The 23,309-nt window shown below is 41.4% G+C and overlaps 1 protein-coding gene and 1 long non-coding RNA gene across 3 annotated transcripts; both read right to left on the bottom strand.

Annotated features, from left to right (window-relative positions):
• Window positions 1–993: 993 nt before the first annotated feature.
• LOC110488885 lies at window positions 994–11,984 on the bottom strand. Its single transcript, XM_021561331.2, has 7 exons — window positions 11,576–11,984; window positions 7,566–7,686; window positions 6,289–6,455; window positions 5,805–5,992; window positions 5,498–5,642; window positions 4,378–4,502; window positions 994–3,709 (listed from the first exon to the last, which is right to left on the bottom strand). The coding sequence occupies exons 1-7, from the start codon at window positions 11,622–11,624 to the stop codon at window positions 2,675–2,677; spliced, it is 1,830 nt and encodes a 609-aa protein (XP_021417006.2). The 5' UTR covers window positions 11,625–11,984; the 3' UTR covers window positions 994–2,674.
• Window positions 11,985–17,898: 5,914 nt separating this feature from the next.
• Window positions 17,899–21,048, bottom strand: LOC110488878. 2 transcript variants are annotated; one of them, XR_005036565.1, is made up of 4 exons: window positions 20,696–21,048; window positions 20,078–20,213; window positions 18,946–19,440; window positions 17,899–18,829 (listed from the first exon to the last, which is right to left on the bottom strand). It is a non-coding gene; the product is annotated as an uncharacterized LOC110488878 (long non-coding RNA). The 2 variants fall into 2 exon arrangements; XR_002468497.2 differs by lacking the exon at window positions 20,078–20,213.
• Window positions 21,049–23,309: the final 2,261 nt, after the last annotated feature.

Below are 23,309 nucleotides of genomic sequence, written 5' to 3'. Positions count from 1 at the left end.
GTGTGTGTGTGTACATGTTTTACTATACTTGTGAGTACTGGAAGTCCTCAAAAGAATAGTAAACCAACTAATATTCAAAGAAGTTAGGCTATTTTAGACTTCGGGGTTAGGGTTACAATTGTGGTTAAGGATAGGGGGTTAGGGTTACAATTGTGGTTAAGGATAGGGGGTTGGGGTTAGGGTAAGGTTTAGGGGTTAGGACAAATGTGATTTTGAATGGGAATCAAATGTTGGTCCCCAAAAAGTCCTCACAAGTATAGTAAGACAGTGTGTGCGTGTGCGTGTGCGTGTGCATGCGCGCGTGTGTGTGCGTGTGCGTGTGCGTGCGTGTGTGTGTGTGTGTGTGTGTGTGTGTGTGTGTGTTTGGTCATAAGATTTCCAAATGAGGTCTGGAGGCAAGACCCCCTTCAGGACAGCAGAACCACATGAATAAAGTTCCCCTCAAGTCCGGTCAGCAACTTTATGTTAATGAGCAATTAAATCCATTCAATTATTACAAGTGATGTTTAACCTCTCCAGTTTCTCACTGCAGAAAATCTGGTGTCAAATTGGATTTCTGACACCAGGTCCGAAGTAGATTTGAGTGAATTATGTCCGGGCCCAGGAGATTTACGTTAGGACGCTTTTTTAAAAAAAGGATCAGAATGAATGTGGCTGAGTTATGAAATTCCTGGAAAAGTTTCCCCCAAGAGCAGCCAGCGAATTAATATTTTAGCAGTATGACACGTTTGAATGGAACATGCTGCTCAGCTACTCCATGATATCATACAAATTCAGGGCCCATACTCATAATACATCTCAGAGTAAGCTTGCTGATCTAGGATCAGCTTTTAGATCAAAATGAACACAATATTATGGACAGAGGGACCTGATCCTAGATCAGAGCTACTACTCCGAGATGCTTTATGAATATGGGCCCTGAACTTCTCCCAATCTTACCTTTTGCCTAGTTTGACAGTTGGTTGTACAGAAACCATAACATTGCAACTGGCAGCCACACTGTACTTTGGCAGTATCAATATCCCACCAGCTGACACTTTATTGTTTGAGTCATCTAATACACAGTATATGGGTGGAGAAGGACACACTGTATTCCTTTCTGAGACCTTTCTTTGCAGAAACCACCTCATTGGTTGACATGGCTGTGCGGGAGGTTATTCTGATATGTTTGGCTAATACCTAATGACAAGGAATAACACTGCTGGTGAGCCTTTCAGTGAGACAGCAGTGAAACATCTTGTTATTCACACTGGCACTAATCTACACTAATCAATAAAAAAAAATTTGAAGTAAAGAATATTCTTAGAAGTCAAGCAATTCTTAGAAGAAACACTTGATATGTCAGCCCATCAAGACTTCCCCTCAACTTCCCCTGCTTACTAATGGTACTGAAGCACATGTTTGCTGAAGTACCTTTTGACAGCAATGATGGGATCAACCAATTCAGTAACACAATAGTTACCTTTTAATGAAAGCATCAAATTCACAATCATATTAGTTATAAAAGTGAGCCAAATAAAAACAAATCAGTATTATACTGTACATATATGTTGAATATGTGATAGACATCACAGCATCAACTAGGAATACCTGCCAGTTTTAACAGTGTTTCAGCCTATTAATATATCAAAGTGTAGTAATAGCATAGGTAGTTTCACTTCGATACTACGAGCCATTTGGTGTTAGTAGCTCACCAGAGTACCATAACCACCACACCCTGGTAAAGAATTACCAACCCTTTTGTCTCCTGTCCTGTAATTTCATCACCTCAAAAGGGCAGCAAACAATGACTAGACGTTATTGAGGTCACATACTTCGAAGACCAAACACTCAACAAAGTCATTTGACACATTTCTCACCTAACTCATGCTGCCCCTTTTTTGTGTTTCTGACAATAATATTTTAGAAATGTATCACCTTCAATGCGAATATGAATTTCAATTGTGAAAATGTCAGTCATATTTTCTTCAGCATTGTGGTGCATCTAACATGGAACACTAACACAGATAATATGAAGAACAAGAAACAATAAATAAAGAGACCAAGTATGATGAAATGAAAAGCTTTGTGCCTGTGACTGGCTGTTTACCACCTTATGCCACCGAGCTTGAATCACAGATGTCCATTTCATTTCTTCAAATGAAACAGAAACTTCACAGTCATGATTTAAATGAACATGTTAGTGTACATTTAAGATGTGTGTATGTGTGCACACATATATTGGTAGAACTAGCCTATTGCTGGTTCTATTCTATTGCTGGTTCTATTGCTGCACAGTATGCAAATGAAATAGAGCGTCACAATATAATGTACACAAATCTATTTTACAGCATTTGATCTTATATCCTTGATCCTACATTTTTACAACACTTGATCCTACGTCATGTTTAAAAAAGGGCCAAAATTATAGCTTTGATTCAGTAGGACTCCATTGAGGGGGCCATGTGTGCTGGATACTGGAGTAGGATCCTGCTCTTGTTTCTGAATCACAAGCTCCATAGCAGGCAGGAGAGGGACCGTGAAAGCCCCACTCTGCACCGCTGCCAAAACCCTCTCTCTGCTCCTTCCAACTTCTCCTTGCACTTTGTGAAGATTCGCTGAGACGGAACTTGTCTCTGACGTACATTGGGGACCCGCACAGAGCGAACAGGCCCTTAAGATTATTTTAGGGGAACTAAAGAATTTGTACCACCCAACCTCCCAGAAAGAATTCACGGATTCGTTCATCTCCTCCTTCCTCTCCCTTTTCCACTTCTTCCTCCTGATCAATCCAAGCCTGTTGTGGAGCATATGAGGAAATCCCAAAGTTATCCTCTGCTGTTAGCCCTAGAGGGGCAAGGGGTACCCAGTGTTGTTTGTAACCAGACAAGAATGTCATTGATGAGGTCTCGCAGTCTGCAAGGTTGATGGGAGGTATGGAGTGAGATGGTGAGTCATTGGAGTTATTGAAACACATTGGAGAGATTGGGGTGTATATTGTTCTCTCCTCCTCTCTCCCTGTACCAGGGTCCAAATACTCTGTCTCCCCCGTGGTGACCAGATCAGACAATAGTGATGCCCCTTGCCCAGTGCTGTCTAGGTCCCTCAAAAGGGGCTGCCCCTCAGCGTCGGTAGGCAGTGCCATGCTGGCCATGGCACTCTGTGTCTCTGGCTGGAGCAGCAAAGTGGACAACTGCAGTAGGCCATCAATACGCCGCAATGTGGGCAGTACCAGGGGGTGCCCTGTTGATTTCCTGTCTCCAACACACTGTTTCGGCTCAGGTGGTGCTCCACGCGAAAACAAAACTGGGCCACCTTGAACACAACTGGGTTTGTGGTCACTGGATTCAGATGACCATGGAGAGTTGATGTTGTCTTCACTGTCTGGATAGCGATGGCATTCTTCCTCCACACCTTCATTAGCCACCTGCACTACGACCATGCTATAGTTGGTGGAGGACTGGGTGCTGTTGTTGGAGTGCTCTGGAGGTGGACCCTGCTGGCCCATGTAGGTGTCACAGTGCCTGGGCTGGACAATGGAGGAGGGTTCGTCCTGGGGGGAATAGGACCCAGATCCGCTGCTGGTGAACCTTGGCCCCATCTGGAGTTTACCAGTCTTCAGGTCACCGTAGGAGAACCCTACAGGGTAATGATACGACTTGGCAATGGAGAAGGTGATGGCTTCTGGAGGGTGCCACAATGGAGGAGGGACGTTGCTTGTTGTCAGTTTCTGTGAAGAAGAGAAAGAGGATTTTGTTTACGTAACTATTACTAAAACACCTCTATGACCCCCTCTCCACCCACCAAACCCTTGAGGGGAATCATTGAGGGGTTACAATGTATGTCAAACCAAAATGTATTTGATTCTTTAACTTGTTAAATTATAATTCTGAACAACTTTCATGGCAAGAATGAAATGAGCTCCACTGAAACAACACTGCTGTAATCTTTTGTAATTGCTTTCAGTTCTTGGCATGAAATGCAAATGACAGTGATACAACTGATTAAACGGGTATGATTTCTCAGCATATGAGAGGAAATGGAATAAAACAGATACAACTTGGGGAAGATTGGTAAATGCGGCCATTTAAAGAGAAAATGAACGATGGTAAAGTTCAGTCATTTCATCATAAATCAGTGCATGTGTAAATTGCAAAGAGATAACATTTTATTGTAACTACTGTTACACATTGTGCCTTGTTCTAAGTTAGGTCTTGCCGTAGAAAAGAGCTGAATGTATTGCGTGTTGGTGGCTGAGATTAAACTCAGGTTCGGTTGCACCCTATTGAGGCCTCTCATACACGTGTTACTGTAAGTTTTGCCTGGAGGCCTGTATTTCCAGTATCAGGAACTGGCACTCCTTCATGTATGGGGAAATACCCAATCTACATTTCTTACCAAGGCGTCTGGCATGTTACTCTTCTTTCTCACATAGTGACGACACACCACCACCGGTAGCAGGAAGGAACCAAGTAGCAGACACCCTAAGAGGAGGAACCAGGGAAACAGCAGCGAGTGTTCACCTGGATAGGGGAAGATTGCTTCTATTACACCTCAGTAGTGACAATACAGCTGCTTCACTCTCAGAGCCTATTGGAAACAGGCCAATAGGTTGTAAATTGCCAGCACTATAGAGGAAGCGGTTAGAGCTTGGTTAGAGCGGTTGGGCCAGTAACCAAAAGGTTGCTAGATTGAATCCTCGAGCTGACAAGGTACAAATCTGTCATTCTGCCCCTGAACAAGGCAGTTAACCCAGTGTTTCTAGGCCGTCATTGGAAATACGAATTTGTTCTTAACTGACTTGCCTAGTTAAATAAAGTTTAAAGAAATAAAAAGTGTGGACGTGTCTGTGAGGTCAGTCAGTACAGTAGTTCCAAGGATGCGTAAGTAAGCGGCTCCATTCAGTCTTGTCTCCAGGAAGTGAGTCTTTATATAGTCTTTGAAAAGGCAGCAGGAATACCCTTAACAATGTAAATGTAAATCCGGGACACTCAAATTAGTATGACATGTTACTTTTGGTATGGTTATGAAAGACAAGCAAAAACGAAAGTAAGGTGGTTGGTCGTGGTGGATGAGTGGCTCTATAACCAACGATTGCGAGTTCACATCTCGTCAAGGAAAACTTGAGCATTTTAACTAATTAACAACTTTTCAACTATTTACTACTTTTTGGCTACTTTGCAACTACTTAGCATGTTAGCTAACCCTTCCCCTAACCCTAACCTTAACAATTTAACCTAACTCCTAAACTTAACCCTTATCCCTAGCCTAGCTAACGGTAGCCAGCTAACTAACATTAGCCACCTAGCTAGTTCATAACATATTCTAAATTTTTCTAATTCAGAACATAAAATACAAATTGCAATTCATAACATATCATACATGGACAGCCACAAATTAACACATATCATATCATACTAAATGGAGCGCCTCGGATTTTCATACAAAATAACACAAAATGCTCTGAGACCAGCTTGTGCATACATACAGAGCCTTGAGGGGCACCAGATGACCTCACCTGGTAATACCACACAGAATGTACTGCTCTCACTGGCATTTCGGTACATTTCTCTAGTCGGGGTGTAGACCACATAGCCACAGTACTTTACGCTGTTGTTTTTTAGATGGTTGAGGACAAACTCTCCAGTTGTGTTTTTATGGACCTGTGAAAAAAAGTCAGCAGTTAGAACATGTTTGTGTATTCAATATATGTGAGTGTGTGTGTGTGTGTGTGTGTGTGTGTGTGTGTGTGTGTGTGTGTGTGTGGGTGTGTCTGCATGCATCCATGCATGCATGCGTGTGAGGAGTACATGTGAGAGAATCACCTGTGCTGCCCAGCTAGGATGAGTGATGTTGAGGATATAGAGGGTTGGAGGGTAATGGTAGGAAAAGCTGGTACTATTGAAAATCTCCTCGATGGAAGTCTTATTATCCGGTCCTAACGGTAGGGTGACAGTCACTTTTAAAGATGACGTTGTGGGTGTCACAGACACATTGGCTGGCCCAAGGATAGCTGACATGTAAAATACAAAATAAAGAGTGAGAATAAGACTAAGGAAAATAACAAATTAGTGACAATGTGAAAGAAAAGAGGATAAACCCTTTTAGCATGGGCCAAATGCTCACTGGAATAATTGGTGAGTAACATAAGCTTTCATGGAAACATACATTGATGTCATTAGGGAATATGAACAGAAAGTTGGGGCTATGTGTATGTATCACAACTAAGGATTCTGCCTTCTGAGCCAACACATAATCAAAAAACATCCCAATCTAGAAAAAGTGGGATAAAGAGAGGAAATTGCTTACTGTCTCTCAGAGGTTTAAACAGTGCTGTACGGCCTAGTGAGTGACTGTCGGCGAAAACCTCAGCATAGTAGGAATTTTGATAGATGTACGGTGTCTCTGCAGTGAGGTCACAAGAAAGAGTGGTGATGTTCTGGCACTCAATCTTCGGCTTGTATGGCTCTCCGTGTCTATAATGAACACAACAAAAGCATGATCAAACATAAAACACACTATGGAGGGAACCCTTAGCCAAAATGTTATGTTGTACTTTGAAAAAGCATTGAGACACACTTTACTCGAAGCCTGCAGTTACAATGCTTTTTAACGTGTTATAAGCATGCATGAGCCTTTATCATGACATATCACATGTTGTAAATGTCTTGCCTTTCAGGGTGTGCGTGCGGCAGCTTAGCTTGCTAGACCACAAATAGCACAACAGAGTTACGAAATACGTGTCTTATTTAACCCCCTACTTCCTCATTTAAAAATAGCTAAATTGTGTCAAACAGGGAACCGATATTGAGTGGGCATGATCAGGGCCAATCTTTTCCTGAACTGATTTGATGGTGGCGCTATGAGGCCTTGAATAAGGACACGCGAGCAATTCCAAGTGACAGTCTCGGAGAGACAAATCAATGTGATTGGTGTGGCACTTGACATTTGCCCGTCAGACGATGTCATGAGCAATTAGATGAGCTGACGTTTCCACTTGGTCAAAGGATCTCAAAGAGGCAGTGAGTGATTGCGATGAAAACATTTGCCTCACATAGCCACAGGTGAACTGAGTGTCGTTTGTAAAGTTGAACGTACATTTTTACAGGCAATTTTTTTCACAGATTTATCCCTGTGGTGTGCAGGGAAACAGAGTGAGGCCTGTGGTAATGCACGGGCCAGAGCCTGTCTGCTAAGGCTTGCCCCAGTCAGTGGAGCTCAACCTGCAGCATGGAGAAGTACAGTAGCACCATAGTTTCAAGGCTGATGGCAGCAGGTGGAGCGGCAAATCGAAAGAGCAATGCACCATATCCGAAACAATGGGGAAAACAATGGGGATAACGATGGGGGCAGCAATAGGGACAATGATGCTGAAAAGGAGCATTGAGAGAAAGAAAATGACACTTCAACTTAAACATACACCACACACACACTCAGTCTCTTCCCAATATTCTGTCTTTCAGCACACAGCTTTAAAATGTTGCTGACATAAGTCACATATCACCCTAGGTCACCCTAGCCTAGGCACATAAATATGCTGTTGGGTTGAAAGGTGAAAAGGTGACCACTGTATTCCTGTCTCTCACCTTTGGTAATGGACACTGTAAAGGACCCCTTCATCTGGGCTGTCGACCTTGTTCCAGTGGAGCACAGTGTTGAAATTCCTAGAGATGAAGTATGGCTTCCCTTCACCAATGGCGGAACAACCTATAGATAAAGAGAAAGACGGTGGGGAAAGTGAACTTGAGACTGTCCATTCACGAATAGCATTCGTAGCATAACGTCTCGCTAGTCAGTACACAAAATTGCATTGCTCCATCGTTCAACATTGTCACGACCCATGTGATATGCTCACAGCAACAGCCTCTGTCAAATCTGCCTCACTCGAGATACGCTTGCTCCATGTTCACTCACAGCAGCTGTGGGCCAAACGCAAACAAGGATTATGTGAGCTGGACTTTGTTTCTTTGGTAGCAGGAACTAAAATGTGTAATTGTTCCTGGTCTACAGAGGAGGGAACCTAAGCAGCTGGACATGTGGAAGCAAGCCAATTGTTTGATTTGAGTGAGAATAGGATGAAACAAAAGCAACAGATTGTGTCAGTAGGGCCCATCCACAAAGACACAGTGTCCGTTATAGGACAACCTTAATTCCTCAATAAGTTTTTGCCAGTCTTATCAGGACTATAATAAGATAGAAACGGTGGTGGAAGAATAAGAAAAGGTGATACTCGTGACTTGCGGGTGCTGAGGCGTAGTGTGATGACTCAAACATGGTTTATGACATTGTTTGGATGGCTGACCATCTGTGGGCTATCACAGGGTTTAAACACACCTTATATGTGGATTTCTCTGGGGAGGGACGTTCCCACAGAACCCTGCGAGTACGGAGACCATTTGAGGTGTGAAGACAGATGAAAACGTGAAATCGACAAAATAAATGTTATTGTGAGTTAAATTGTCATGTTTGGATTGTTTCAAGAGTTCATAAAGAGCAATGCATTTTGATATGTGTTACTGTGCTGTAAGTGCTATGGATTTATTGTCACAGGGAAACTGAGTTATTCTGTTAATCGAACGGCTGATAGTTCAAAGAGGGAGCGACACAGTGGCGCTCTGCTCTATTCTAAATTGAGTTGATTAGATTAGAATCTGGGTGTGTTTTCCTGTCTTTTGTTTTTACTAGCAAAGTGCAAAGAAATGTTCATTCAGGTTGAATGTGTGTTCATGCTTGAATTTGGTTAAAGGACAGTAAATTTGTTAGTATTTTGAGAACTCTTAGAGATCATTCTGAATTGAAGACAAGTGTAACCACGTTAAGCCTTAGCCTATTGGTGATAGTAATTTACTCTGATTAGTCTGTAGTGTATCATGTATATAATGTACACTGCAATTGTTTGAGTGTTAAGTATTTCATGACTAATAAATACATCCTACTAGTTGAATTGAGTAAATGCATTCCTCCTTTTATGGAGTAATTCTTTGACTATACTCTTATAATTTATCAGGTCTACTGGTAGTTGTGATATACACAATACCCACAGCATATGCCTATGTACCACACTGACATCCCTGATCTGCTTGCTTCAATAAATGAATGCTAGTACATTGGTCGCCATAATGGAATAATGGTGCAAGTTAGACATGTTCATTATAGTCATAATGAGAGGTGATGGAAGGCTCGCTACCTTCACTATATCCTCTAGAGACGTACAGGGCTATGAACATTCATACAGGGCTATGAACATTCATCAATTTCACTCCAACATTGTGAGTAACTCACAATGTTGGAGTGAAATTGATGAATGTGGTTTATTATTATGTTCATCATTTCGACATAATGGTTGGATCATTTCCATCCAACTACATAACGGGTAGGATTTTCATTACACTACAATATACAGTGCCTTGCGAAAGTATTCGGCCCCCTTGAACTTTGCGACCTTTTGCCACATTTCAGGCTTCAAACATAAAGATATAAAACTGTATTTTTTTTGTGAAGAATCAACAACAAGTAGGACACAATCATGAAGTGGAACGACATTTATTGGATATTTCAAACTTTTTTAACAAATCAAAAACTGAAAAATTGGGCGTGCAAAATTATTCAGCCCCCTTAAGTTAATACTTTGTAGCGCCACCTTTTGCTGCGATTACAGCTGTAAGTCGCTTGGGGTATGTCTCTATCAGTTTTGCACATCGAGAGACTGACATTTTTTCCCATTCCTCCTTGCAAAACAGCTCGAGCTCAGTGAGGTTGGATGGAGAGCATTTGTGAACAGCAGGTTTTCAGTTCTTTCCACAGATTCTCGATTGGATTCAGGTCTGGACTTTGACTTGGCCATTCTAACACCTGGATATGTTTATTTTTGAACCATTCCATTGTAGATTTTGCTTTATGTTTTGGATCATTGTCTTGTTGGAAGACAAATCTCCGTCCCAGTCTCAGGTCTTTTGCAGACTCCATCAGGTTTTCTTCCAGAATTATCCTGTATTTGGCTCCATCCATCTTCCCATCAATTTTAACCATCTTCCCTGTCCCTGCGGAAGAAAAGCAGGCCCAAACCATGATGCTGCCACCACCATGTTTGACAGTGGGGATGGTGTGTTCAGCTGTGTTGCTTTTACGCCAAACATAACGTTTTGCATTGTTGCCAAAAAGTTCAATTTTGGTTCATCTGACCAGAGCACATTATTCCACGTTTGGTGTGTCTCCCAGGTGGCTTGTGGCAAACTTTAAACAACACTTTTTATGGATATCTTTAAGAAATGGCTTTCTTCTTGCCACTCTTCCATAAAGGCCAGATTTGTGCAATATACGACTGATTGTTGTCCTATGGACAGAGTCTCCCACCTCAGCTGTAGATCTCTGCAGTCCATCCAGAGTGATCATGGGCCTCTTGGCTGCATCTCTGATCAGTCTTCTCCTTGTATGAGCTGAAAGTTTAGAGGGACGGCCAGGTCTTGGTAGATTTGCAGTGGTCTGATACTCCTTCCATTTCAATATTATCGCTTGCACAGTGCTCCTTGGGATGTTTAAAGCTTGGGAAATCTTTGTGTATCCAAATCCGGCTTTAAACTTCTTCACAACAGTATCTCGGACCTGTCTGGTGTGTTCCTTGTTCTTCATGATGCTCTCTGCGCTTTTAACGGACCTCTGAGACTATCACAGTGCAGGTGCATTTATACGGAGACTTGATTACACACAGGTGGATTGTATTTATCATCATTAGTCTTTTAGGTCAACATTGGATCATTCAGAGATCCTCACTGAACTTCTGGAGAGAGTTTGCTGCACTGAAAGTAAAGGGGCTGAATAATTTTGCACGCCCAATTTTTCAGTTTTTGATTTGTTAAAAAGGTTTGAAATATCCAATAAAGGTCGTTCCACTTCATGATTGTGTCCGACTTGTTGTTGATTCTTCACAAAAAAATAGAGTTTTATATCTTTATGTTTGAAGCCTGAAATGTGGCAAAAGGTCGCAAAGTTCAAGGGGGCCGAATACTTTCGCAAGGCACTTTAAGTACTCTAGGAACAATTTATGCATGGTTAACCTTTCCCTTTTAAAACGTCAACTACGTATTTACACCACTTACGTCACAGTGCATCTGGTCATGTCTCATGCAGATTACAGGTTGCGCAATTGACTGTGACCAGAAAAGGATACACAGTCTCGACTCCCTTCAACATTAGCATTTTGATATCCTCTATAATAATGTAGTCGATATAATAGACCAGTCATGGAGCACTCAAATGCCCGTGGATCCGTTTTCCATTGATCGCTACAATTTAGAATGAGTGAAGTCCACAAAGGGTTCACTACTCTTTATCCACCAAGACCTTGATTAGAACTGAGGGGAAACCTCCAGAGCCTCACTACATCTAATTAATTTACAACTACATTTGAAACAAAGACTTTAGTGATGCGTCCCAAATGGCACCCTATTCCCTATATAGTGCAGTGCTTTTGTCCAGAGCCCAGTAGACTATTTCGGAAATAGGGTTGGCATTTGGGATGTAAGTCTAGGTTTATACCTACAAAAGAGTGCACTCATCCAAATCAAACAGGAGATCAGTAGTGCCCCATTAAACTCACCATAGTAGTACAGGAGTAGCACTATGACCTTCCTAGGCCACATATCCATTGGGCTTGAGGAGTAAGAAGAGTGAGATTCAAATCCCGTTCCCACTGTCTGTACTGTCCTGATTTCCTCAAGGAGAACCCACCATGTGATGTGTAGTAAATACGACTGCAGTCAAAGGGAAAACAATAGGAATGGTCCAGGTCCAAAATCAATGAAGACACAAGGAGAGACCAAGTCCCAATCCTCCGGGTATCGGTGAGCGGCTCTGGGCTTCATAGGGTATCCTATCCATGACCTGAACCATCTCTGACCAGCTTAGGGAGAGGAGCACCCATCCCCAGGTGTGCTGCAGGTGAACTTTGGAACCGTCTTATCAACCTTGTTCCTGTTTTTCTCTCCCTATGCTCAAACTCCCTCCCACAAAGTCTCTATTACTGTGTTGACTGTCCCCTCTCTCTCTCTCTCTATATATATATATATATATATTTTTTTCTTTCTCTTTCTCTTTTTCTCTCTCACTCTCTCTCCTGTTCTTGTCTTTCAGGTTTTATCTGAAAAAGGATCCTAAGTAATTACAAAAGAGGTAGAACACGCTATCTGTGAACACAGCTTACCCCTCCCTGGGAATAAACTGTATAACCTGTTTTCAGTTTCACCAGTATCTATTTCTGTGTTCATTGGTATTCAAACAACGGTATGTTACATTGTTAGTGATTCAATGGCACACCTTTCTGCTCACAACCAACAACCAAGGTGTGTACAGAACGTGAATTGTTGTATCGGAATGAATGAAGGAGACTCCCAAGAAATATTGCTTCAATGGATCTTTGTATGATAATTATGGAAATCTGATTGTCTAATGCAGTCGTTCCCAAACTTGTTATAGTCCCGTACCCCTTCAAACATTCCACCTCCAGCTGTGTACCCCCTCTAGCACCCGGGTCAGCGCACTCTCAAATGTTGTTTTTTTGCCATCATTGTAAGCCTACCACACACAAACACACTATACGATACATTTATTAAACATAAGAATGAGTGTGAGTTTTTGTCACAACCCGGCTCGTGGGAAGTGACAAAGAGCTCATATAGGACCAGGGCACAAATAATAATATAATAATTATCAACAATTTTTCTTTTTATTTAACCGTCTTACATATAGACCTTATTTGTTCATCAAAAATTGTGAATAACTCACCACGGGTTAGTGAGAAGGGTGTACTTGAACGTGTTGGATTCTGATTTCTTGACTTGTGAAATCATGAAATATACTTATTCCTTTCACTGAGGGAGAGAGGCTAATTTATAATGTTTACATTATGTCAAGACGTGTTATTGTTAGCCATCGGGGTTCCTATGGGAGGAACAAAGACAGTCTGGTACGAGTCAACATGACAGCTGTGAGTTGGGGAGGAGTGAGCACTTTGGGGCAGAGGTCAGGTCAGATGAAGTGAGGAAGAACGGGTATCACTAAGGTTCTGTATAGCAACAGAGATGCATTGGCTGTTCAGATGTGTAGGAGGGGACTCAGCCTAGGACAAAGGGTTAAATATCAGTGCTTGTATGAATATGTCTTTTGTCGATTCAGCTGTTCAATCCTTTGGGAAGAATGAACTTGGTTTAAGTGTCCGTGGAGTTCTTACTCAGATAATTAGAACATAACAAAAGGATGCACATAACTCTGCAATGTTGCCTTGTATTGGAGAGAGTCGCAGGCCTGAATCATTTTCCACACACAGTCCAAGCCTGTATTTAGTTTTCACGCTAGTGCGTACCGAGAATCTACTCTCACGTAGGTACGTGATTGCAAAGGGCATCAGTGTCTTAACAGCTCGATTTGCCAAGGCAGGATGTTCAGTGCAGCCCAATCCAGAAATCTGGCAGTGGCTTCTGATTAAATTCAATTTTCACAGAACCGCTTGTTGCAATTTCGACTAGGCTCTCTTGTTCAGATATTGGTAAGTGGACTGGAGGCAGGGCATGAAAGGGATAACGAATCCAGCTGTTTATGTCATCGGTTTGGGGAAAGTACCTGGGTAATTGCGCATCCAACTCATTCAGGTGCTTCGCTATATCACATTTGACATAGTCCGTAAGCTTGAGTTAAAAGCCTCCATTTTGTCCCGCATTTTGAATATTTTTTCTCAGATGTGTGTATTGCATTACCATCCACTATGACCTTAATGTCTCGGGAAAAATACCTGGGAATTAAGCATTTTTTTCTTAGTTTAGCTTGTTCCTCTACATTCTATTACAATACTAAACTCAGATCATTCGGGCGAGAAAAACATCACCCAAATAGGCCAGTCGTGTGAGAAACTCATCATCATGCAAGCGGTCAGACAAGTGAAAAATATAGTCAGAAAACTTTAAGCTTGTCTCTCAATTTAAAAAAAGGTGTCAATACTTTGCCCCTTGATAACCTGCGCACTTCTGTATGTTGTAAAAGCGTTACATGGTCGCTGCCAATATCATTGCATAGTGCAGAAAATACACAAGAGCAATACACCTTGCTTTAACAACTACATTTTCACTGTAGTGTCCAAAACATCTTTCAAGCTGTCAAGCATTCCCTTGGCAGGAAGAGCCTCTTGGTGGATGCTGCAGTGTACCCAAGTGGCGTCGGGAGCAACTGCTTGCACACGCATTACCACTCCACTATGTCTCCCTGTCATGGCTTTTGCGCCATCAGTACAGATGCCAACATGAGCAGCAGCTACGTTTGGCTACATATGGACTGTTAAGTGGAATTCCCGCGAGAGAGTAATGTTTAATGTGATTGGATGTTAATTATTTGACTAGGCTACCTCTATTTGACATTGTGTTGTTATTTTGCTGAACACTAGATTGGCAGTGAAACGGGGCTACTCAGGCAAGAAAAAAACATCACCCAAATGTATGGCCCCATTGGAAAATATAAATGGACTGTTTGAAAATGTGAAAAAAAAGAAGAAAAAAAAGAAGAATAATCACATGTTTAATTGGCGTACCCCGTCCCGATCATATAGACTTTGTTTTAAGATGGTAATAACATGGACCATCAAGCTATTTGATTCTCAATTCAGAGGGTATAATGCACAACTGTACACTGGTGTGAACAGTTGGTCAGCCATTTACAATAGGAGGAAGTAAGAAACAGGAAGAAGAACCTGCTACAGAGGTCAAGGTGTGCAATACGTACATTATCTAATGCTGCGGTTATTCCATACATCTATTAGTCTAAGATGAGAACACCAAGGCTTTATTGATTAAATCAAATATGAGGGACCTTCTGTCTCCATCGACAGTAACAGAGATAACACTTGTAAAGCATAAACACTGCACTCAAATAAGCTGCTGTATTTTTGTTTATCACAACAGCGTGCTCGTTTATGTCTGTCTGAGTGTCGTAGAATCATATTGGCCATAAAGACTCAAGGCTGCATGCATAACTCTACGACAAAGAGCAAATCAACATTCAGATACAGTGACTCAGATACAGTATAATTGGACTGGATAAAAACAGAGTGTGGACCATGGTCACTGAATTGTGTTCCCAGTGGGTGTCGGCAAGTCTAGAACACAACTCTAACCCCTCGTTTCCATTAGATATTCAAGGGTTATTTTGCATCAAAGCAAAAAATATGTTTGTGCAACCTCAACCCACAACCCTCGCCCTCTCTTCTGCGTATTTATGTATTTATGCCTGGGAGTGTAGCACAATAAGTGTAGCAGAATAATATAAGACATTTTGCTAAGTGGATAAATCAAATGAAATGTTATTGGTCACATATACATGGTTAGCAGATGTTATTGCGAGTGTAGTGAAATGCATGTGCTTCTTGTTCCTACAGCGCAGCAATATCTAACAAGTAATATCTAACAATTCCACAACAAATACCTAATACACACAAATCTAAGTATAGGAATGGAATAAGAATATATAAATATAAATATATGGATGAGCAATGTCAGAGCGACATAGGCTAAGATGCAATAGATAGTATAGAATACAGAATATACATACGAGATGAGTAATGTAAGATATGTAAACATTGTTAAAGTGGTATTATTAAAGGGACTAGTATTCCATTTATTAAAGGTATTTCAAGTCTGTATGTAGGCAGCAGCCTCTCTGTGCTAGTGATGGTTATTTAACAGTCTGATGGCCTTGAGAAAGAAGCTGCTTTTCAGTCTCTCGGTCCCAGCATTGATGCACCTGTACTGATCTTGCCTTCTGGATGATAGCGGGGTGAACAGGCAGTGGCTCGGGTGATTGTTGTCCTTGATGATTTTTTTGGCCTTCCTGTGACATCGGGTGGTGTAGGTGTCCTGGAGGGCAGGTAATTTGCCCCCAGTAATGCTTTGTGCAGAACGCACCACCCTCTGGAGAGCCCTGTGGTTGTGGGCGGTGTAGTTGCCATACCAGGCGATGATACAGCTCTCAATTGTGCATCTGTAAAAGTTTGTGAGGGTTTTAGGTGACAAGACAAATGTCTTCAGCCTCCTGGTGGTTGAAGAGGCGCTGTTGCGTCTTCTTCAGCACGCTGTCTGTGTGGGTGGACCATTTCAGTTTGTCAGTGATATGTACGCCGAGGAACTTAAAACTTTACACCTTCTCCACTGCTGTCCCGTCGATGTGGATAGGGGTGTGCTCCCCGCGATCACCTCCTTTGTTTTGTTGATGTTGAGTGAGACGTTATTTTCACCACACTCTGAGAGCCCTGACCTCCTCCCTGTAGGCTGTCTCGTCGTTGTTGGTAATCAAGTCTACTACTGTTGTGTCGTCTGCAAACTTGATGATTGAGTTGGAGACGTGCATGTCTACCCAGTCATGGGTGAAAAGGGAGTACAGGAGGGGGCTCAGCAAGCACCCTTGTGGGGCCCCAGTGTTGAGGATCAGCGAAGTGGAGATGTTGTTTCCTACCTTCACCATCTGGGGGTGGTCCGTCAGGAAGTCCAGGACCCAATTGCACAGTGTGGGGTGTTGAGACCCAGGGCCTCAAGCTTAATGATGAGCTTGGAGGGAACTATGGTGTTGAATGCTGGAAGGCAGTTATTCATGAATTATGAAAAGCCTTGGTATCTTTACCCTATAAAGCTGGACTGCTACACAGAGCAGATTAACGTCTGCTTACCACGTGTATGTGACAAATAAAATTTGATTTGATTTGATTTGATTTAATGTAATTGTGGATTTCTTCTGTAGTCCCGCTCACCTCTCTTATCAGGAACATATATGGATTTGACCCATGTAGGAGATTGCAAAATCCAGCACTGTAAATTATATTCCTTCAGTCAATACTGAAGGACTGACTGATATAGACAGAGACCTGCATAGCATTCACATAAGTCCCTCTCACCTCTCTCATCAGGAAAATAGATGGATTTACACAACATACATTTTTTTTAGGCCTAAATATTCTATTCCTTCAGTCAATACTTCATGACTGATAAATATAGGAGACCTGCAAAAAATGTTCTGTCCTTTCACAGAAGTTTAAGTGGCAATATGTGACTCACCATCTGGATTTGGTTTTATGTAGCAAAATGTGAAATCATTTTTTTATTTTTTACATTGGATTAAAGTAGAGACTCAGAGCTACAAAATGGAATGGCGTTTTTGAGGAACAATGGGAAAGTATTTTTACTTCGAAAGTTCATACACTTTTGAGAAAAGGGTCTTTGAATGTTTTGGTACCTACTGGAGCGCTCTCCTTTGTCTACACCCATTCAGCATTGTTCACACCCTCTTAAGCCAGTACCACCCATCTCTTTAAGAATTCACATGTGAGGTCATGTGCTAAACAGTGTGTGGTTTAGTAAAGATTAAGACTAAAAGTGGTAGTAGCCTACAATAAGGAAAAATTCCAGGTAACAGAAAGTGTCCAGATAAAAATATTTTCTAAATATTAGATGACGCTTCCCCGGACACACTTGTCTAAAAATTGAATGGTCACGTGAAAGAAATGCTTTAACCTCCAGCCACATCCAGTGGTGGAAAAAGTACTAAATTGTCATACTTGAGTAAAAGTATAAATCCTTTCAAATTTCTTATATTAAACCAGATGGCACAATTGTATTTAAAAATATATATTTGACAGATAGCCAGGGGCACAATGTACTTAAGTATCAAATTCCTTATATTAAGCAAACCAGACAGCAACATAAAAAATAAAAAATATTGTTAGAGCCAAGGGCACACTCCAACATCATTTGCAGACTAAGCATTTGTGTTTAGTGAGTCTGCTAGATCAGAGGCAGTATGGATGACCAGGGATGTTCTCTTGATAAGTGTGTGAATTGGGTGTCAAGGAAAATGTATGGACAAAAAAGTACATTATTTTCTTTACGAATGTAGTGAAGTTAAAGTTGACAAAAATATAAATAGTAATGTACAGATGCCACAAAAAAAACTACTTAAGTAGTACTTTAAAGTATTTTTACTTAAGTACTTTACACCACTGCCCAAATGCCTTCACACCAGTACATTAGCATACTTTATATACTGTTACACATGCACTTATCACATAGTATTATATACATACGTTTTAAGGCCATGCAACCTGAGGGAGTTTTAGTTTTTTTGCACATGTACAGTACATAAACAGATGCATGCGTCACTTATATTTATGTGGTGGACACTTGATGCGGTCACATGATGTTGTTGTGGTATGTCACAAAATCATGTTACAACCCCACATCAATATTAATCAGTCTTGCTAAGTCATTGGTCTCTACAGAAGGTGTAAACGGTACAGCAAAATTGTTTGTACATAGTAGCAATATCAGAAATAGATAGTGTCAATATAAATAAAATATACAGTATGTACTAGAGCAATATCAATAACGATATCAGTGATAGACGAGGAAGTTATATGCATACGATCAGGGGTAAAGTGGCTGAGCAGCGGGATAATCAAAAAAATAGTAGCAACAACGTATGGCGTGTGTGTTAGGAGAGAGTCATGTGAATAGAGGCACTGCAGATAGTGCAGATGACTGGTCCGTCCAAACCACGCATGAACAAGGGAATCTATATTCGGAGAGCCTGTTTCTGTCCTGCCCTTGACTTTGGTGCAGGGCTTGGATTGTCCATAGCCTCTTCGTCGCAAAACTCCCTGATCTTGTCAAAAAGATAGTTTGTCTAGCTGTGTCCAGTCCAGGTGATGCTTTTACAGGCAGACCATCTATGGGAGGAAGGATGTCAGCGTAGCACAGCAGCTGAAACCTGATCATGACAGTCCGAATGCTCCTTGGCGACAACATCAGGCTCCAAAGCCTCTTAGCTGTAAAACAGGGAATAACAAAAAATCAGAAGACATTACAAGCCTGCACAACATCAATTCACCTTCAAAGTTAGTTTAGATAAGAATAACCTCATACAATGAAAATATTTTTTTACCTGAAGTGCTGGTACTGCTTGATTTGTGGCAGCAGCCTGAAGTATGGAGTCAGGTGTTGTTGCCAGCCATAGCTTTCCAACAGCACCGTAACATCCTCCAGTCCAACCAGCTGTGGGATGTTGACCCCTGTCACAGTGCTGTCCTTCACAACACCAGCAACCTCAGACAAAGTGTTCACTCTGGTCTTTCTGAAGAGCTGCTTGATGAGGCCGAAGCGCCAGTCTGGGGGCAAACTTGGTGTGGCCTGTGATCAGGAAGTGAAGGTCCAGATTATGCTGGAGCTTATGCATGGTCCACCAGGCACAATACCAGAGCACAAACTTGTTCTTGTTTTGGCCACTGCAGTTATCACAATTCAGGTCCACACGTGTTTTTCCAACTCTGTAGTTGGTGAAGAAATGGTGCGTGCAGTTGATGACTGCGCTGCTGCCATTGCTTGCGCTTCCTCTCTTTTTGATGACTATGACTGGTGGATCAGAGTCAGGCGTGTTCTACTGATTGATGGTGAAAGACAAATTCCAGGGACAAATATTTTAGCATTATTATACAATAGATGCAACATGGCATTCTGAGATATCACTACACACAGTTCATACAGGTAATGTTAGCTGGCTAGCTAACAGCAAGCTTTAACTAGCAATGCAAACCAATTGTCATAGCTAGCTAAAGTTAACCAATAGGTTCAATGTTAGCTAGTTAGCTAGTTAACATTAGGCTATAACTAGCAATGTGAAATAGCATTCTGAGAAAACATCACTAATGTTACACACACCTCATACACACAAGTTAATGTTAGCTAGCAAGCCAGCCGCCTAACCTCAGCTAACGTTAGCTAGCTAACAGCAAGCTTCAACTTGGGGTCTTTTGTTGAGACATGTTTTAGGGTTGCGTCAATTCGAATCTGGTATCAGGATAAATATGACATTGAGTCACCGATTGTATACTATGTATTTTTTATTAGCTAAGCAATAAGTGGTAAATATAATTTTCGTATATATGGGCTCTCTGTCCCACCTCGCAGGGCAAACAGACTTGTTCTTGACAAAGATATTATAATTATACTCTGTCAGAAATAGTTCCTGCTTCCAAGCCAGCCTGTCAGAGTAGAGACTGGGCATGGTTTAGACTCACCCAGCCTAACGTTGATTGTTGGCGCAGAGCTGGTCCCAGCCCCCTAAGCGCTTCAGTTGATAGATGTAACTGTTGCTGTGAAGAATATCTATGCGCTCATGCTCGATACCGTTATTTCGCACCTGGCTCCTGTTATCTAACAAAAGACAGTTTGTTCTCGCAACACCACGCTCTGAATGTGCCCCCCCCCCCAACTCATTTCACAGTTCCTGTCTTCATGTTATTCTGTATTTTTCCATCATGAGAAAGGCCCATGGCCCTGAAACTGTTAACAATGTCTCAAGTCAGCTATGTTGCATAACACATACATCCACACAAGCCAACAGCAGATAATATTCAATCACATATATGGTAACGGGCTATAGTGCATAACACAGAATCCTCATACATGTCACGTTAACTCTAGCTAAAAAATGAACTATAATCCAAATCCATAGAGTAACGTTACTAGCAATACAAACCGACTGTCATCGCAAGCTAAAGTTAACCAAATAACATTAGGTTTAATGTTAGTTATCAAGCCAGCCATCGAACTCCAGCTGGCTAGTTAACAGCAAGCTTCAGCTTTCTGACAAAATGAGAAACGTATAATAACTGAATCTGTAGCTAAATTCTTACCTGTATACATGGATGAATCCTTCACGGCAGACTGATACCCCTTTATTAAGACATCCTGTGTTGTTTCCGTTTAGTTTGCACAGCTTGTTTGGTCTGTTGTGTTCCACTGATTTCAAAAAGTGTTATTTTCAGAATGAGAGAGAGTCAGCATTCATCGTCCAGAAAGTAGTCCATCACAACTTTTCCCACTGACCTTAGTCGAGAGCGCCTGATAAATTCAGAGAGGCAATATTATTGAGAGCAGTAGCAACATATTTGCAATTATCCATGGCTAACATTATGTATTTAAATGTTATAAACTACAGTAGAAAGGATTATCTAGGCATTACGAGCAGCTCATTTTATAGACACAATATGAAACAGCGCAGACCAATCCAAACTCATCTCTCGCATGTCCGTCCCACTCATTATCTCAGCCAATCATGGCTAGCTGGAATATTTACAGATGACGTACAAGTTTGATATAGGCACATTAAAGTTCACATGTTCGAGAAGGCATTTCTACAAAAAAAAACACATTTTGCTGACTCGTGACTTGTGACATACGCCTAGTTTCCTGAACACACGTAGAAAAAGGGTTCAAAAAGGGTTATTCAGCTGTCCCCATAGGAGAACCCTTTCTGGTTCCAGGTACAAGCCTTTTTGGTTTCAGGTTCTACCTGGAACCAAAAGGGGTTCTTCAAAGGGTTCTCCTATGGGGACAGCCAAATAACCATTAGGTTCTAGATAATACCTTTTTCTCTAAGAGTGTACAGTGTGCACCCAATGAATTGTTCTATCAAAAAGGTGAGGTTTATTGTATTTATAAATCTGACCAGTTTCTTATTTATAACTTTTGATCCAAGGTCGTTTTCCGAGAACTTTACTATGAGATAAAGTCTATCTTCGAGTAGTGTCTCAGAGTTGTCACATTATTTTCAGGAGAGAAGTGCACACATAGATACATAATTAATATAAAACCTTGTATTTTATTGTGAGTCCACACACCTCTTCCTCCATTATCTTCAATAGCAAATGATAAAAAAGTAAACAAGGAAGGCCTTGGAGAAATCATGGCCTTATCCGCTCCCTAGCCGACGCTTTTCACACACTTCTGGCAGTCCGCTCATCATTACATGACAAATTCATTAGTCTTTACACAATTAACCAGTTTTACCTCCCACTACCCTCGCTTGCACCTCACCCTCGTTCAAATGCAAATGAGAAAAGTCAAAGGTAGACAAAGAGGATTAGGGAAAATTACACAGTACAAAATGGATGAGCGGTCCCATGGTGCAGCAGTGCTTTTGCTGCCTTTATTTGGCATTCGGAAAATGAGTGTGAAAAATAAAACAGTTTGGCGTCAAATGAATTGCTATAATGACTCATAATCATAGCCATACTGCTGCCAGTCCAGCCATGCAGTCCCACAGTACACTGTGTGTGCATCTTGGTAATAAAAACACAATTAAACAAAAACTATTATGACCACAAATGTACTGATCAATCATATCAAAACAGATGGCCTTAAAGCAAACGGAGGGATTGAAACTTTCTGAAAAGTGTCATTGCTTCAGCTGCAGAGTTAACTGTGTAAAACTTCAATAATTGCTTTTGTGAAAGAACAAATTCAGCTCAACAAATTAATCATTGATGGGCTCCAAGCACAAATCACTTGTAGCACATAATTGCAAAAGGCATCATCATTTTCTGTTTTAAATTCGCTCCATTTCATGAATCATTGCTATTCTCACTAGTCAGACATATGGAAGTTAATACAAATATTATACACAAGCTACATTTTCAATGGTTTACTTTTTTTTTGTTTGGTCTATAAACTCGTAAAATATACACACATGCTGATAACGCTTCAATCCAATAACCAAGTTTAATTAACTGCTTTGACTACTGGCAGAGCCACTGCCACCTGAATATGACAGCTGGCCACAGGCTGATAGAGGAGTTGGCCCACTTACAAGCCGCTGTGTTCTAACAGAAAGATAACAGAACAGCCACCTCAACCTGGCAACAAAATCATCTGGCAGCCCAGCAACATCAAGCTCAAAATCCACAGCATCCTAAGGTACTGCAGTATGGGCTACTCTATTTAACAACGCAGAGAGGCCCTATTGTTCTTTCCAGTATTCCTTTTCCTCAGGACTTCTCGCAACATTTGCTAAAATGTGATATTTTGGGGGGGGGGGGGCGAATTTGAGCTTTAATTGTCCGTCTGTTCATTCTGAACTTTTCATGAGGCATGAGATGAGACATCTGCCCATTTTACTGACTCCTTTTATTGGGCCTAGTAACAAAGTAATCAATCACCAGATGAGGCTATTAATTAAAAAGAGTACAAATTAACTGTCTGGAGACACAGAGAAGAAAAGAAAGAGGGATGTCCTGTGTAACTAGAGTATATTGGACAGTGTGTAGCTATGCCCCTGTTTGACCTCAACTTCCACTCAAAGTCGTCAGACTCCCTTTGAAGCCCAAAGCTCATCCTGTCGACAAGTTTTTTTGATCACCATGTCAACCCGAGAAATCCATAGGCTACTGTGATCCCTGGCTGTTTCCAATTCCTACTCTGCTGTAACAATGTGCTCGAGTGGATTCTATCTCCTTCCTTCTTGTCACC

Source organism: Oncorhynchus mykiss, chromosome 2 (genome assembly GCF_013265735.2).
Source record: "Oncorhynchus mykiss isolate Arlee chromosome 2, USDA_OmykA_1.1, whole genome shotgun sequence".
NCBI classification, from domain to species: domain Eukaryota; kingdom Metazoa; phylum Chordata; class Actinopteri; order Salmoniformes; family Salmonidae; genus Oncorhynchus; species Oncorhynchus mykiss.
This window is presented reverse-complemented; position numbering and strand designations above follow the sequence as displayed.